At 40.6% G+C, this 15,634-nt stretch overlaps 1 protein-coding gene across 13 annotated transcripts in view; it reads right to left on the bottom strand.

Moving 5' to 3' along the window:
- Positions 1–6,663: 6,663 nt before the first annotated feature.
- Positions 6,664–15,634, bottom strand: part of PTPN5 (protein tyrosine phosphatase non-receptor type 5) — an 85,633-nt gene continuing 76,662 nt past the window's right edge. For all 13 annotated transcript variants that reach the window (XM_074917933.1, XM_074917940.1, XM_074917939.1 and 10 more), the window contains 2 exons: positions 12,506–12,619; positions 6,664–8,722 (listed from right to left, as the gene is read on the bottom strand). In XM_074917933.1, the coding sequence (XP_074774034.1) occupies positions 8,629–8,722; positions 12,506–12,619 (208 nt within the window). In that variant the 3' untranslated portion in view covers positions 6,664–8,628. The remainder of the gene's footprint in view (positions 8,723–12,505; positions 12,620–15,634) is intronic.

Here is a 15,634-nt window from a genome sequence, read left to right on the forward strand (position 1 = left end):
ATCCTTTTCCTTATCAGAAAATATATACCCTGGTCTCCTTGCTGAGCTGGCCTTTGTCTCCAGTATGTGAGACAAATGTTCTTCAGCTCCTTATGCACAGAAGACAAGTGAAGAGTCTCTATCCTAGACTATGTATCTCCATATACCCTCCAAATTTTTACGGAGGTATCATACATCTCTAGACCCTGTTATGTCTTACCTCTTCTGCTCAGAAATTTTCTCCCAGAGGCACAATTTTTAAATGCTTTCCTACAAATCAAGAAGCCATGAGAAAGAGATTACTCTTGCTTTTGCCTGGTCTGCTCAAAGGTGTTCCCCCCACCACACACTTAACCACCCTCTCTCACTGCTCTGTTCTTACTCTCTGACTCTTGCACTGCTGTTGCTGATAGCAATGATAGGGGCTGCTTAGGAAGAGACCAGATGTTACTCTGTAATCCCAAATGCCCTAGAAAAGAGCCTATTTTGCCCTCAGTCATTATGGTGCAAATCCACACCAGTAGCACCAAGTGCTAAAATGAAAAGGCATATAGCATGCTGCTTTACTCACCTACTCCACTGCACAACTCTCTGCATACCTTTGGATTTATTTGCATTTTTAAATCCTGCAGAGCTCACAGTGATGCAGTTTAACAGCCATCTCACCATTTTAACAGTTCCTCCTTTCACCTTAAAAATGGAATTCCCTTTACTTATATTTCTTTTGCCTGATCAAAATTTTTATCTTTGGTCACAGATTTTCTAAACATGAAAATGTTACAGGCAGAGATCTAGCAGCCTGTGCCAGCTAAGGAGCAGAAATGGCTGGTAAGAAGCAGATTTTTTCTAAACTGCCAGGCTATTATCTTTTGTTATCCTTCAGTCAGGAGAGCAAGCACTCTCTTAGAAAAATTGCCCTTAATGATGAGCTTTTGGAAACCATGACAGATGACAAGATTTCCTGTTTCTTGATGAGACTGAAGCCAACTTCCAGAGCCCAAAAGGTTGCACTTGAAGGATGTGACATTGTCTGTTACTGTCCATCACCATGACTCAACTTGCCCATACCTTGACTGTGGGCAAGAAAAAACCCAAAATGATAATACAGACAACTCTCTGTGCTTAGGAACACAGATACACCATGAATCAACCCATGGGGGCTCTGCAGAGTGATTAATTCACTCATCACATATAGTGGGGTTATCACACTGTATTTACTATGGCTGCTATTAGCAGATTGAGCTCACATTTACAAGGCACACCAGATCAGGAAAAGACCTGTCAGTACCACTGAAGTACACACAACAAAGACTTGGTGCAAGTAAATGGTAATTTTAGTTTCCGTTACAGAAGACAAGAGTTAGACAAGTTCAACTAATTCTGTTGTAGACAAATGAGTCTTCCCTACTCCATACCTTCCCCAGCTCTTTTACTCCTGATTTTAAGTGTTTCAAGGAGTTATATATCAGAGCGGTACTTCACAAAGTTCCTTTCTTGAAAAGGAAAGAGAAGGAAAGGAAAAGCAGATATGAGACTGAAGCTACTGATCCCACACAGCCAATTTCCACCCTGCCTGCCCACAGCCACAGAATACAAAGGACGAGGATGTTACTGAGAATGTATGTTTATGTTTATTTTACCTTTTTTTCCCCAGCTGCTAAGGTCCTGATCATTCCTAGTAAGAGACAGGAGCTTTCAAGACCACCACGGAACCTTCTGTGTCACATGAAGTCCCGCAGATTGTTGCCTTCCTAGGGAGATGCCTGCATCCCTTTACACTGGAAAAATACGGCTTTGAGTAGTTCAAAATTTAAATAATACTGGCCTCTTGTGGGCTGTGGTGTTACATCCTTTACACTGGCTTCAGCAGTTTCTCATTTTTGGAATAACAGGATGATAAAACTTCAAGTATGAGGCTAAAAGGAGTAAACCTTCTGTAGGCCAAAAATACCTTTTTATTTAAAAACAACCATTACGTCCCCAATCCCAGGTTTTCTTATGATTGTGACACCATTTCAAAACTTTGATCAAAGCCAGACTATTAAAACAATTTACCAGTCTTGTTTTTTATGTTAAAAACAAAATAATGTAGGTCCAGGTTTCAAACAGTTACAACATTCCAGAAATCCTGCTTCGGTGTTTAGGTCAGGCTCCAGTGCTCCTTTCAGACCTCAGTGAAACAGCTAAGCTTTGGCTTTGGTTATTTTTAAGTTATACAGGCAGCACTTCCCACCATTTATTTCCAAGTCCAGCCAGTTCATTACTCAAACAGGGACTAGGCTCATTAGAAAAACAGTTATTTCTAACTTTAGATTACAGAGATCACTCTTTGATCAGTTTTCTACACCTTAGTCAGTCTGAGATTGTCACCCTTCTTCATATGGAGAAGGACTTCATTCCTCACGTGTAAGGTACTTTTCAAGAAGAGAATGAATTACAGATCTCAGCCTGTGTATTTAGCTCTCTTATTTTATTAGTGTTAACAGCATCAGAGCTGAAATAGTGCAGGTACAAGAGGCCATTTTACATGTATACGGATCTATCCATTCTGAAGGACACAATCTTGCTTGCAACAATGGCTGAACTAGTGGCAATAAACTGCTTAACTGACCACATTTGATTTCCATTTGGAACAGACTGCTGTTATCTAGTCTGTTGAATTCAAATGAAAAGGAAGTCTAGTGCAGGAGGCACCTGGGTTATGCTTTGCAAAACAAAGGCACTTAGAAAACCAAGAACATCAAAATCTAGCCAACTTCCAGAGACTGACATGAATAATTCTAGGCATAAACTCTGGAAAAAAGCAACAGCAAAACCTTGCAGGAATATGATACCTTTCCTGATGATTTTAAGATGATTTCTGCTAGTCTAGGAAAGAAAGAGGAAGGTAAAATTTTAACAAAAATCAAGAAAAACATGTGCAGAAGTTGAAACATTGTCAACTTTTCCAGTGAGCAAAACCCACCATATACAGACAGCCAAAATAAACACATGCTGTAGTTCGCAGGCTAAAGGATTCCAGCAAGTCAGAGGCTGTGTGCTCCCATCTCTTGAAGTTAGTGTTCTTATTAACACAGATGAATTTATCAAATCAGAAATGCGTGGAAATGGGATCAGTCATGCTGTAAAGTAGATAAAAGTATTATTTATTGCTTGACTAATAAATCTATCAAGGAACTAACCTCCACTTACCTCTTGAATATTCTAATTCAGGTACAAGAGCCCAAGACAGATACAGAGAAACCTAGTATCTGGGCTGGAAGTCACATTTTCCACAACAAAACCAAAACACTGCCAACCCAATCCAACCCCTCCCACCTACCCAAACTGACTCAAAAACCAGGCAGTCCCTTTCTGAGTTCATTCCACAGTGTTTGTGAATCCTCCCTCGTGCTTCTGTTCTTTCACCAGCTACTGTGGCCCAAGTGGGCACCTGCATATGCACAGACACTGCTGTGGGGGAAAACCAATGCATGTGAGTGAGAACTTTGAGTGTAGATCGTTAAATCTGGCCACTCTGCCAGACACAGGCCTCAACAAGGAGGTGAGTGACTGAATGATCTCTTCATTACCCTGACCTTTGTGATGCTTGAGTGTCTGCTCGCCATATTCCTCAAAACAGCCACAAAAGACCACAAAGACAGTGAATGTAGTGAACCGATTTCATCTGGTTTTCTTTTGAGACAAAAGGAGTCAAAGCTAATTTACAAGGGGAGGTTTGTGTTGTTCTATTTTTTTTTTTATTGTTAGTTTGACTTAATTCCTGACAGTCTTCCTTGTGTCCACTTCAGAGGCAAACAAGTTAAGCGTGCAAAGGAGAAAGAGCAAAAGGATCTATGCAGGATTTTTTTCCCTGGAGAAAAGTGTTGCCTTTGCTTTCTCAGAGGAAAGAAGATACCTTGCAGCTGCTGCTGGGACTAGAGGAGTTAAGGTCAGACATAGTAATAAGACTTTGACTCAGGCAAACACTACTGTTTCCCAAAGGAGAAATGCCTTTAGTAAGATGCACAGTACTGCAGACTACTCTGTCCCCAAAATTCTGAGATGTATTGAGATCAAAAGGTAGTCAGAAGGGTCTGATCCTTCTGAAGAGCATTTAGCAAGACAGGCTCTCTCCAAGGGAAGAGATGATCCCTGGAAAACAGTGGCTGTCAACATACTGGATTAAAACTAGTGCAATACAGTGACTCATTTAACTCTATTTTAAGCCTAAGAAGCAACAGGCAGATAAGAGATAAAGAAGCAATAGGAACACAGAAGTTGAGTAGCACAGTCCAGGGAAGAGAAGGGGGCAGGAATTGCAATACCCGAGTCATTGGCAGACTTTATCTTCTTAAATGCTCTGAGCCATATTGCCAGCTCCAGTGCCAACACGGCTTTTGAGTAAATAATTTAGCCTTTCTCTGCATTCAGCTTTGCTATCAACTGAATAACCCTGACACTGCTGCCCTGCTGGGGATTACATGGTGCAGAAGCTTGGGCAGGTCTTCTGCAGTGAAGTTAATCGTACCCCCTTCTGTGACTTTCACACCATGCCATGAGAATGTGGCATCTGTTTTTATCCGGGTGCTGGAGCCTGATCTGTATCAGTACTCAGGGGAGAGTGGACTCTTCTCTTTCCTTGTGTCTAACAGAAGGAATTAATCTCTTTTTGAGTATGTGAAATCTCTTCTGAGACATTAGAAATCAACGCTTGTGTTGAGAGCATGTAGTTCTTTTGACTGCCTGTCCCTTACGCACAAAGCTGCAAAGGGGGCTTTGATTCACATATTTCTTCTGTGGTTTTGAAAGGAGCAGTATTTTTTCTTGCAGAACTTCTGAGCTGCCCTACATTGTAAGTTGACAGTCACTCGCACTCTCACAGACATCGGCAAATAAACATCTGCAGACTCAGAAGAAGAAACAAGGATATCCCCAATGTATCTCAGAAAAAAAATGTTCTGTTTTTCTCTCCCTAGCAAATGTATAAAGTATGTTTCACATCAAAAATAGAGACACACAGTTATGATTAACAAATTGTAAATTTACCACTTCCCTTCGTTTAAAATGGTTTCCAGGGAAAGAACACACCAAAAATAATAGCACAGGTCCACTTCTAAAACCTGACAACTCACCAATCAACAGACACACACCTTCTAAGACCACCTGTGTGCACACCGCATGGTTTCTTCACTACAGAGACAGCAGGGAAGTGACAGGAACCAAGATGCCCTTTAGTGATCTCTTCAGTCTCAAGCCCTTCTGCAACTGCAAATTCACAGGTTAAGATTTTCCGAAGTGAACTAACTGTAGAGGAAAAACCTCGAATTGTTAACTACATTTGGAAGTCTTGTAAGTAAATGTGACTACTGGACATGACTGCTAGGTAGCTGATGTTTCAGAATAATTTGATCAAGTCATCTTTATCTCAGTCCTTCAGAGAGTCAGACATGTGCTTTACTTGGGGATAGCTCTCGCTCTGAAGTGCAATCTTAAGTTTTTATTGTACGTAACTGTGTATCTGCTGATCTCAGATTACCTACAAAAGGATAGAGTGTGTCATTAATATGTTACCATCACAGAAACATAAACAGGGTAACACTGCTTAAGTGTGATAGTCAATAACCAAATGACCAGCGAACAAGCGAGGCAATGAGCTAGGCCTTGCACTGTTCACTAAGTGTGAAAAAACTTGTGAAACAAAAAACATCAGAGTTGGTTCTAAATAAAATAATCTCAAGGTTGTTATATGCTAACCCACCTGGAGAGAGGGCTTCAGTCCTCTGGAAACAACTCTGTTGTAGGTATCAATGCTGTAGTCTCCAGTACAGAGGCCTGGGTGGTGAGCTGGAGAGAGCAGGTAAGTGTGCCAGGAATTTTCTTTAATAGAGAAAGAGTGTCCAGTAAAAAGAGAAGTCTAGTAAGTGACATAGCTGAGCTTAGTTCCTATTGTCAGCTCAGTTTCAAACCTACTGATTACAGAAGCAGCAGCCCCACTCATCTCAAGTGCTTCTGCATGGCCAGAGCTCCTTTCTGCTAATCCTAAGTATTTTTTAAGATTACCTCTGCCATCAGAAGAGATCAGAACAGGTGATATAAGGTCCTTCAGACCTCAAATTCTATTTTTTAAAAGAGAGAAAGAAAAAAAGTTAATTACAGTAAGGCCAAAGAGTAAATAGGAGGATTAGCTCCAAATCTCTTAGACAAAATAATGTTTCAAGAGGCATTTGAATATTTTGATCCTGACCAAATGGTATGCTCTTGCCTGGTGTGAGATGGCAGCAGTGCAGCCCTCATAACCAGACTCTGCAACTAGGCTGACGTTTGCTTTGTATTTGTGAACTGATGCAAAGCAGCCTGATTTTTACCAATGATCACTCTCTCAGGATATTTCACAGATGTAGAACGGAAGTGGACAGGCATGCTAGATTTCCTTCATTCACTTTTACTGAAGTCAGTGAAGCACTGACAACTAGTACCTGCTGAAGGTGTGCACAACGACCTTAAAGTCAGTATTTTAGAGCCCTTTTATACCTTGTTTGCCGTAAAACAATTCCCCTCTAGAAAGTCTCCTTGTACAGGAAGCAACTTGTACATTGAACTTCACTCCTATATGCACACTCCTATCAATAAACAGATATTCTTTAGCAGATGCACAGGAAGCTCATCACAGAACAAGTAGTTTTATTCACTGAGTCAGTTTTGACACTGAAGGGCACTGAACAGCTGAAAACATTTAAAGGGAGTTCCACTTACAATGTTATTCAGATCAGTGGTGCTTTTGTTATTTCTAAGGAGTGCTCAGATGGAATAGTGTTACCCCTATGAAAGAATCAGTAGCAGTGGGGAGAATACAGCTAGCAAGTTTACATAAAACTAACAGTCATGTTATGCTCAAAAGCTTAAGTTTATTGCTCTATTTAATGACTACCACCAGTATTTTTAAAAAGAATGCCAGTTCTTCCTGCTAGTTTCTCACTGAAGGAAATATTTTAAATACAGCAATAAAATCAAGTGGTTTAAAGATAACACATTTTGCCACACATTCATGCAAACCCTGCTGACAGGATTTTTTACAGGTTCAGGGATACAGAATAAACACAAAGGATGTGTACTGAAATACTGGGAAACTTTCCCCACAGTGATGAAGTTGTAGGCATAACATTTCAGGCCCTACCCTGCACCTACTGATGTCAATGGCAAAACCTCAGTGGGAGCAGGATCAGCCCTTACTGTTCCGAGAGCTGCTTTACCTTCTCCTGATTAGGAAGTGCAGTAAATTCTCAGAATCTCCTGCACTAATAAAAGCAGTGGGTTTTGGTTATTGTTACAAATAAAGAGAAGCAAAAATATTTTTAGTAGATCATTACAGCTTCTATTCACAAAATGCTCATCTTTCAAGTTAAGGGTCCTGTGTACCTCCATTTTTGTCTACTCAATAAAGCACTTAAACATGTGCTTACCTCTAAGCATCAAACACAAACTACAGTCTTCACAGCCTGATTAAAGTCTAAGAAGAACAGCACTGGCAGCAGTCTGTATTATTGAAACACTGCTGCCTGGACTAGTGATAAGAATGGGCTAATGATTGTCTAAATTTGATTTGAGGGCAAATTTATCAAAAGCAGTGAACACATTCAGACTTTTTTTTTTTTTTTTTTTTTTAAAGCTGCCTATAGGCTTTGTGTTAATTTTAACAAGCACTGGGCACCCAGTCCCCCTCAAAGCTTTGAAACAAGTTTAAATTCATAGAAGACAAGTGATTTCATTATTACATTTTTAATAAAGATGAACTCAACTCACAAAATTCCTCACCTGATTTTAAACCTCAAATTTCAGGGGAAATTGCATTCAGATTGTGGTCTGACTATGTAAAAAGAGAAAAATCAAATCTGGTTGCAGAGTAAGATGCCAAAATATTGACAAAGAAAAGGTAAAGCATGAAGAATTTGTGTTCAAATTAACTTCTACTATTCACCTCAGACTGACCCAGCTGTCATGATACTGGGATACACTGCTGGTTAGAACTGGAGGTATGAAGTTGACTCACATCATTGAAATATTTTTTCCCCTTAGTTCTGGTAACACTGGTGGTGACTGCTTTAGAAAAAATAAACAAGCAAACATGATGTGTGAAACATCATTTCAATGTGAATCTACTTGAATCTTTCAATGCAGAGGCTCAGAAGGTTTACGATATACACAGTATTCGGTAATTTTATATGTAAAAACAATCAGAAAGAGGCAAAAAGTTACTTTCAAAGCTCAGTCAACATACGGCACATTTCAGCATGACAATTCAAAAATTTTCACACTGTTATTTGGATATATTAGCAATGATCTTTTAAAAATAGCAAACTGAAGACAGTGGATTTTTTTCTGATTTTTTTCTTGCTTTTGTAACAAATGAAGCTACTATTCTTATTTACAGTATAAATAAGCCTTTTTTGGTGAAGATTATGTCCTGTCACGTATGTTTAAGACAAGGCGTACCTCAGCTCTTAAATGTCAATGCAAACAAGAGCATAAAAGCAATATCAAAGTAAAATAATATATCTTTCTTTCCAGCTAAGACAGCCAGGTTACCATGTATGTCTTATCAGATCTGAAATATATCTGAATGCAGTCAGAAGTTCTCTTGGTTTTAGCCTTTAGGAATGTCATGAACACTTATTCTTCTGCTGCTCTAGAAAGCTGTTTTCCGTACAAGCTCATGACATGATGGACAAATTGATACTGTTCACAAGTCTGGATCATTCCTCCCCTGAAAAGGAAAGAAAAAGAGGGGAGGGAAACAGCAGCCTTATTACATGCAAACATATGAAGAAATGGCACAGCTAACATAAAAGTTTGTGTTACACACAAAAGGTCTATTCAAAAGCTTCCTGAAATAAGTGAAAAGTGTTCAATGATTGCAACCAGCTCACAGTCTGACCTCGAGCTCCATTCTGAAAGCCTCCACTAAGGAACAGAGGCAGTCAGGACAGGAATGGGCCTTACCTTCATTTTTCTTGGCAGAGACCCTCATTCAGTAAGGCAACACCATCATTTACACTGGTATTACTGGAGTACCTCTACTCCAAGCAGCATTTTAATCACCACGAAAAGCAATCCCCACCCCAAAGCTCTAGACGGAGAGATGGGAGCAGGGGCAATAAAAAGGGGAAGCAGCTTATCCAAGATGTCACAGCTCTCCTAGGGACTGCATCCAGGGCTACAGAGTGCCCAGCCAGCCCAGCCCAGCCACCTGATGCAGCACACAACTTTCTCATCCTGGAATGAGGGTTCCTTCCTCTGTGCCATCCCATGTTGTGCTTTTGGCAAGTTCACCAGGGAACTAGGGGATGGCCAGCAGTTATTTTGGAACTCTAAGACAACCCAGATTTGAAACTGCCATGCACTTTGATCACTTAAAGACTCCCAGCACAGAAATCTGTTTTGGTTCAGCTTTTATTTCAGGTTTTGCTGTTCTGAAAGGAAACGCAAGCAGGAGCAGAAACTGTTTGCTTTTCCGTGTATCATTCACTTGAGTATTTCTGCAAGTAGCATATTAATCAACATGAGTACTACAACTGGAGACAGAAATGAACAAAAAGAACAAGAATGAATTTGTCCATTTTAAGCAGATTTTACTAACATTTAGAAGTCTGCTAAGAGTACCTCATCAACAGCGATACATTCTCTTGATAATCCATTATGAAAATAATTAAACCCCATGGCTCAGATTCACAGGTGTATGCAGAACTGTGCCAGCACTGGTGCTGGTGCACAGATCCCAGGAACACTGTGCCAAAAGGAAATGACAAGGGGGGGTTGAGGAACATGGGAACCCACAGGTGGCCAGAGCCAACCACACTGTTTCAGTCTGAGGAAACGTGGTGCATTCCCTCAGAAACCTTCATCAGAGGAAACTAATGAGAAGTTGCTTCCTCTCAGACAAACAGAGCAGCCTGCTAGTACCCTCCCTCTTCAGGGACTGCCCTCTTCTATGGGGTCCAGCTTAACAACTGTGGGTCGCACGGTAACCATACCAGTAAGGGGTATATGAGTGGGCAAGACTGCATTTGATTTCCATTTGGAACAGACCAGTGTTATCTCTTCTGTATTTATGTTAAATTAAAATGAAAGGGGAGTCTAGTGCAGGAGGCACCAGGGCAAGACAACCTCCCCCTTGAGTCTCTTGCAGTTATTTTGTTAAGTGACTGCTTGAAATAACACTTAACAATGAGCAGGGAAGGGCAGGGACCCATGCTCCAACCTCTCATCAATAAGCAAAGGTGGGAAACACACTGTGTTTCTAAAGAACCTACTTCCCAGCTGAGCATCTCCTACCCATCTGGTATACTTAATGCAGGCTCACGACCGACCTGTTTATGAGTCCTTCTGTGCTGCACACAGCATTGAAATGTATTTATGTCAATCCATGACACACAAGGAATGTTAGTCATATCTGGCAATTACTCTCTGTGCAATTCCATTAACAGTGAGGTTGCTCCCTGAAGTTGTAGCAACAGAAGCACTAAGGTGGCCATCAAGTTTCAGACCACAGGAAATTATTTTCTTTTTTATCTGGCTCCCTGCTATGTGGTGGCTTCCTCCTCTTCCCACACACATGCACACCATGACATGTGCTTGCTGTCCAGGCTTTGGCATAGAATAGAGACATTATGTTTTCACCCCTATTTGCCACAGAAAGCTTTCAAATCTCAGTTGCATTGTGGGAAAGGACAGCAAAGGTCTCTCAGCACTGTGGGAAGGATGCAGGAATGATCACTTCCTCTTCTTAGTCATACGAGGTTATTTTAGGAACAACTTCTGGCCACTGGTGCAAAGCCCAGTGCATAGGATTTTTCCAAGGGAAAACGTTTCTTCCCAATGAAGGGGAAGAAACATTTGTTCCCTTCACCTGCACAGCAACCTCAAATTGTTCTCACGGTTAATGTCCATCTCTCCATGGCTGTGAAGCAGTGAGGTGCATTATTTACATGTCTGCTCTGGCCTGCATCCAACCCTCTTCTCCCTAAGTGCCTAGTGACTCCCACCTGCCCCGTTTTCTCTAGCCAGTAACCACCAGACAGACAGGGTCTTCCTTCCTATAGCTGCTTGGACACTGTCTCATCCTCTCATGCTGCTTTTGAAGTCACTGAGAGCTCTTGTGGCAGTGCAGTGACAATGACAGTGGATGGCAGCATGACTTCCAAGAGACTACAAGACCCATTTTTCAGTCCTTGAAAAAACCATGCTCTTCTGTAGCAAGGATGTTGCTTTGACTGCTTTCCATCTTGAATATTTTCTCCCATGACATTTAAATGGCTTTTTCCTATCCCATCCCATCCCACTCCTAAGAGGTAGATGGCAGCTACAGAAGTCCCTGCAGTCTTTCTTTCCCTCCACGGCATCCTTGAAGTGTGATCTCCCTTCAGCCTCTGCAAATGACTGCCAGTTCCCCTCTCCCTGCAAAGCTAGCATTTTTAATTGGCCTTCTGTACCATACACATTTGTAAGCAGGTGTCTTCAACCTTCTATTGGCTATCTTCCTGTGTAACATTAGTCACAGAGACAAGATATTTCAGATCCAGCCAGATATTTCACTGGGCCATGGATAATCAGCACTCACTATTCATATTCTAGTTCTCTTTTTCTCAACAAGCCTTTCCTTGTCTGGCCTGAAATCCACTGAAATAGCAAAACCGCCAAGCCCCTGCAGGTCCCTGTCTATCAGAGCCTCAGCAGGGCAGCAAGTATTTTATTTTCTGCCTCCCACTGAGCATAATTTCTCCTCTGAAATAAAGTTCAGCGTGGGGTTGAGGTTCTTTTTTTTTTTCCTCAGAAAAATCTTTGGTATGTTTTTCGTGACATCTCTTCCCCCGACTACATTTATCATTATCATTAGAGAGAGCACTGAGACATGTTTTGATGGCACTTGAAACCAGTGGGAGAGGAAAAATAACATCTCTGGTGCAAAATTCAAGTCTGTTTACTTCATAATCAAACTCAAGGTGATGTGTTAAGAAATGCTTAACTGGAAACCATCGAATTTCTGGAGATTTTCACAGCTCCTTTTGTATGTCTGCAAACACTCCAGAGTGTGCATACTCTCCCTCTCCCCTCAACGTCCCAAGCAGCCATGCTCTCCCAACAGTGCTCCCAGCTCCAAGTATGCAAGGCCAGTTTTCCTTACTACTCCTGGAAGCAAAGTGCTGATCTGTGGCTCTGAACTTAAGTACAGCAGACCTTTAAGCCTCTGCTTCTGTATGAACATGGGGCCAACTCCTCCGCTGGTGAAAGATCATCCCTGTGCAGCTATGCAGATTTTGATGCCAGATGTGAATCTAGTTCTAGGGCTGTTCGTTAAGGTTTACTGCTCATAAAATAGGCAAAGATTACAAGTCAGAATGACTTAGAACATGACAACTTCCTTCAAAGCACGTTCTTCTCTTGGCCTGTGCCTTTGTTCCTCCTTTCTTCCCGTTTGTTTCTCCTTAAATAAAGGGAAATATTATGATTTTTATTTTTATTTTTCTGGAAAGGAAACAGGGTTTCTTACCTGTCTAACCGTAACTGGCAGGCTGTTCGCAATATGTCAACTATGCCCTCGCTCTTCAGCTGTTTACAGCAGACACTAGTTGCAATAAAGCAGCCAGTCCTCCCGATGCCTGCACTAAGGGAGGGAAAAGCAGAGAGAGGCAGTGGGGATGTTAGAATGGCTTTGGAACATTCTTGTTAAACGAACACCATTAAACCAGTAATCAAACCCCATTATCCCTTTCCTCCCTCCAACCCTTGCCAGGTGGGTGCTTCCGAATATAAAGGTGTAACTAGGAAAGATACTAACTTCAATGGGACAACACAATTAAGTGTGATCAACTCACAGCAAAAGTGTGAACATTGCACATATAGTGCTAAAAATGGTACCGTTTGGCCCAATATGTCACTGAACCTGTCACTGGACCATTGACAATAACCAGTTAAACAGTATTTCTTAGTTAGACTTGGTTTGAGGGAAACCCTTGCTTTGAAGGCAACCTTTGCTTTGAGATTCTTAAACCTAATAGCTTCTTTGCATATTTTCATTCATAGACACAGTAAAAATACCCCCCTGCTTAAATAATTAAAGCTAAAAGCAGTATGGTAAGTGTGATGCCATTTGCTGATCAGATCTACAATCTACTAATTCTCTGAATTAGTTCTGGATACAACAAATTCACTATTAAAGAAATTTCTTTGTCTTTCCTGAACACATTTCTATCTGATTCAATCTTTGCTTCACGACCAGAATTGATTTTATTCTCAAAGGTACAGTGCTATCGAAGCTGTGAATTCATCTTATCACCTAATAAAAAACTAGCAGCAAAAGCTGACAGCCCTTCTGATGTGTTAAATAATTAAGTGAGCATACTCAGGAATAATTACTTGACTACTGCAAGAAATCCTGCTTCCATTTAGACTGCACCAAAGTCGTAATACAAAACCACTGGCAACAAACGTACAAGCAACAATGGAGTTTGCAGTTAGCTGCTGCTCGCAAAGTCCAAATACTGTTTCTTTGACTAAACAGACAAGTTTCTTACTCTGAGTTTATGCTTGCTGAGGAAACAGCTACATATGAATCACTTTAACTTCTATTACGGAATAATCAAGGCAATTCGATAATTTGGGGGATGGTTTTACTCACTAAGAACTCATCTCAGTCTTCAAATAACTGTGATGGAGGTACCTACCTGACCTAAATTTTTTGTCCCTGGAGCTCTCTGTACCTCATTGGCCTGACTTCTCTTTTCTTGACTGTATCTAGTTTGTTCATCAAGACTTCAAATATATCATGGTTTCAGAGGACTCTTTGCTGCTTATGGATGGACATCAATGGTTAAAAAAAAGGCCCTTCGCCATCCAATTGGTGCCATAACCAAACAGGCCACAGTACACAGCTCTTGCATACTGTTTCCTATCCACAGACCTCAGTCTTTCACAAAGGGAGGAAACACCCATTTTTACATAAAGCAAACAGCACCACTAAGCCAGCACTTGTCCCAGGGCAAGCTGCAAGTCTCTCAGTGGTTGAGAAAAAGTCATAATCCCTCCAAAACTGCCCAAGAGTGGCACATTATCCATAGGACCTTAACAGGACTGCTAGCCTGCCTTTAACACGAAGCTGCTTTTAAGAATAGTTTCATGATTAGCTTTGTATCTATTTTTTCTTAAAGGTGCATTATTTTACGTCACTAGAGGCCAAAACCACAGTGATTATGTTCTACTGAGGATCTCCCATAAAGGTCAAAGGAGCTACAGTACTCAGCTAACACAGGCCTTGGCTAATGGGTTGCTACATCTAACACTCTCAAATAGAGGCAAGGTATTAAATTCCTTCTTCAGATAAAGTGACTGCAACTGGGAATAATCTGAAACAGTTATCACATAAAATACTTTGTAATCCTATCACCATGTCTCTTAGTAGTTATTTCAAATAAAAACGCCCCATTTCCCCCCAAATTATTACTGTGTCATGAGGATGACACTATACAAGAGGACAAAACAAGTATGCAAAGCAAGAGTGACATGGTGACCAGAATCTTTACCTGCAGTAAATACCATAATACTTCAAGAAGCTCTTAGAGAGTCACAGATTTCCAAGGACAAAGGGGACCTTCTTACAAACCATTTCTTATTTTTCTCTGAACTCTCCCCAATTTGTCAAAATCTGTTTTAAAACACAGGCAGAAAAACTGGACATGTGGCATCACACGAACATTTCACTAGTGATTACTCCATATTAGCTTATAGGTGGATCTTGATGACACCAGGCTACCAACCATTCATGCCAAGAGTCTCTTTAAAAAGATTCCCATTGTATAATAACCAATTTACTATGACTTCTGGATAGCAACCATCTGCCATTTCCTAGAAAATGTTATGCAAAACTAAGTGAAATCCCTCAAGAAAACCCCAAAGATCAATTTGGCAAAATGTATTTTATTGAAATTATAGAAGATTAACCTGGCAAGATTACTGCATTGCTTATCAGGCTTTCTGCTATTTACCTAGAATAATTGTTCTGAGAACTGACTTGTAGTTTTCAGGTAACCACATTTAACCTTTCTAAACACTGGCAAAACATGACTTGCTTTTAGACCTCTAGAATTTATCCAATTTTCCAAGAACTAGAATCCAGCTATACTAAACTTTAATGCTTTAGAGCCTATGGACCATTTTTTTTAAACACTCTTGGGTAAAAATCATCCAGTATAGCTGATATAATAATGGTTAGTAGTCGTTGCTTGACATGCTCCCTAGTTAGCAGTGCAAAGGAACGTACTTCATCATGCCTACAAGTGATAAGTACATCGTCCCACTTCTTTCTGAAGACAGAAGAGAAGTATCTACCCTTCACCTATTTATTCTGTTCTGTGATTGATAATTACAATTTTCTCATCAGGCTTCAAGCCACTGTCAAGATTTTGATTCTTCCATAAAAGAGTTTTTATCCTCGCCAGGGGCTTTTCACAGATACTTCAGGTTTACTATCAATTGTATACATTTCCTGTCTGTTAATTAGTACGTGCTGCAATCAGCACTGTTTCATTTGGGTTTATGTATTAAACTTAAATTATTGTCTTTGGCCTAATAAGGATTTTTTAAAATCAAAGAAGGAATCTACAAAATGGGAGCTTTTGAGGAT

The sequence above is a fragment of the Athene noctua genome, chromosome 14, assembly GCF_965140245.1.
Source record: "Athene noctua chromosome 14, bAthNoc1.hap1.1, whole genome shotgun sequence".
NCBI classification, from domain to species: domain Eukaryota; kingdom Metazoa; phylum Chordata; class Aves; order Strigiformes; family Strigidae; genus Athene; species Athene noctua.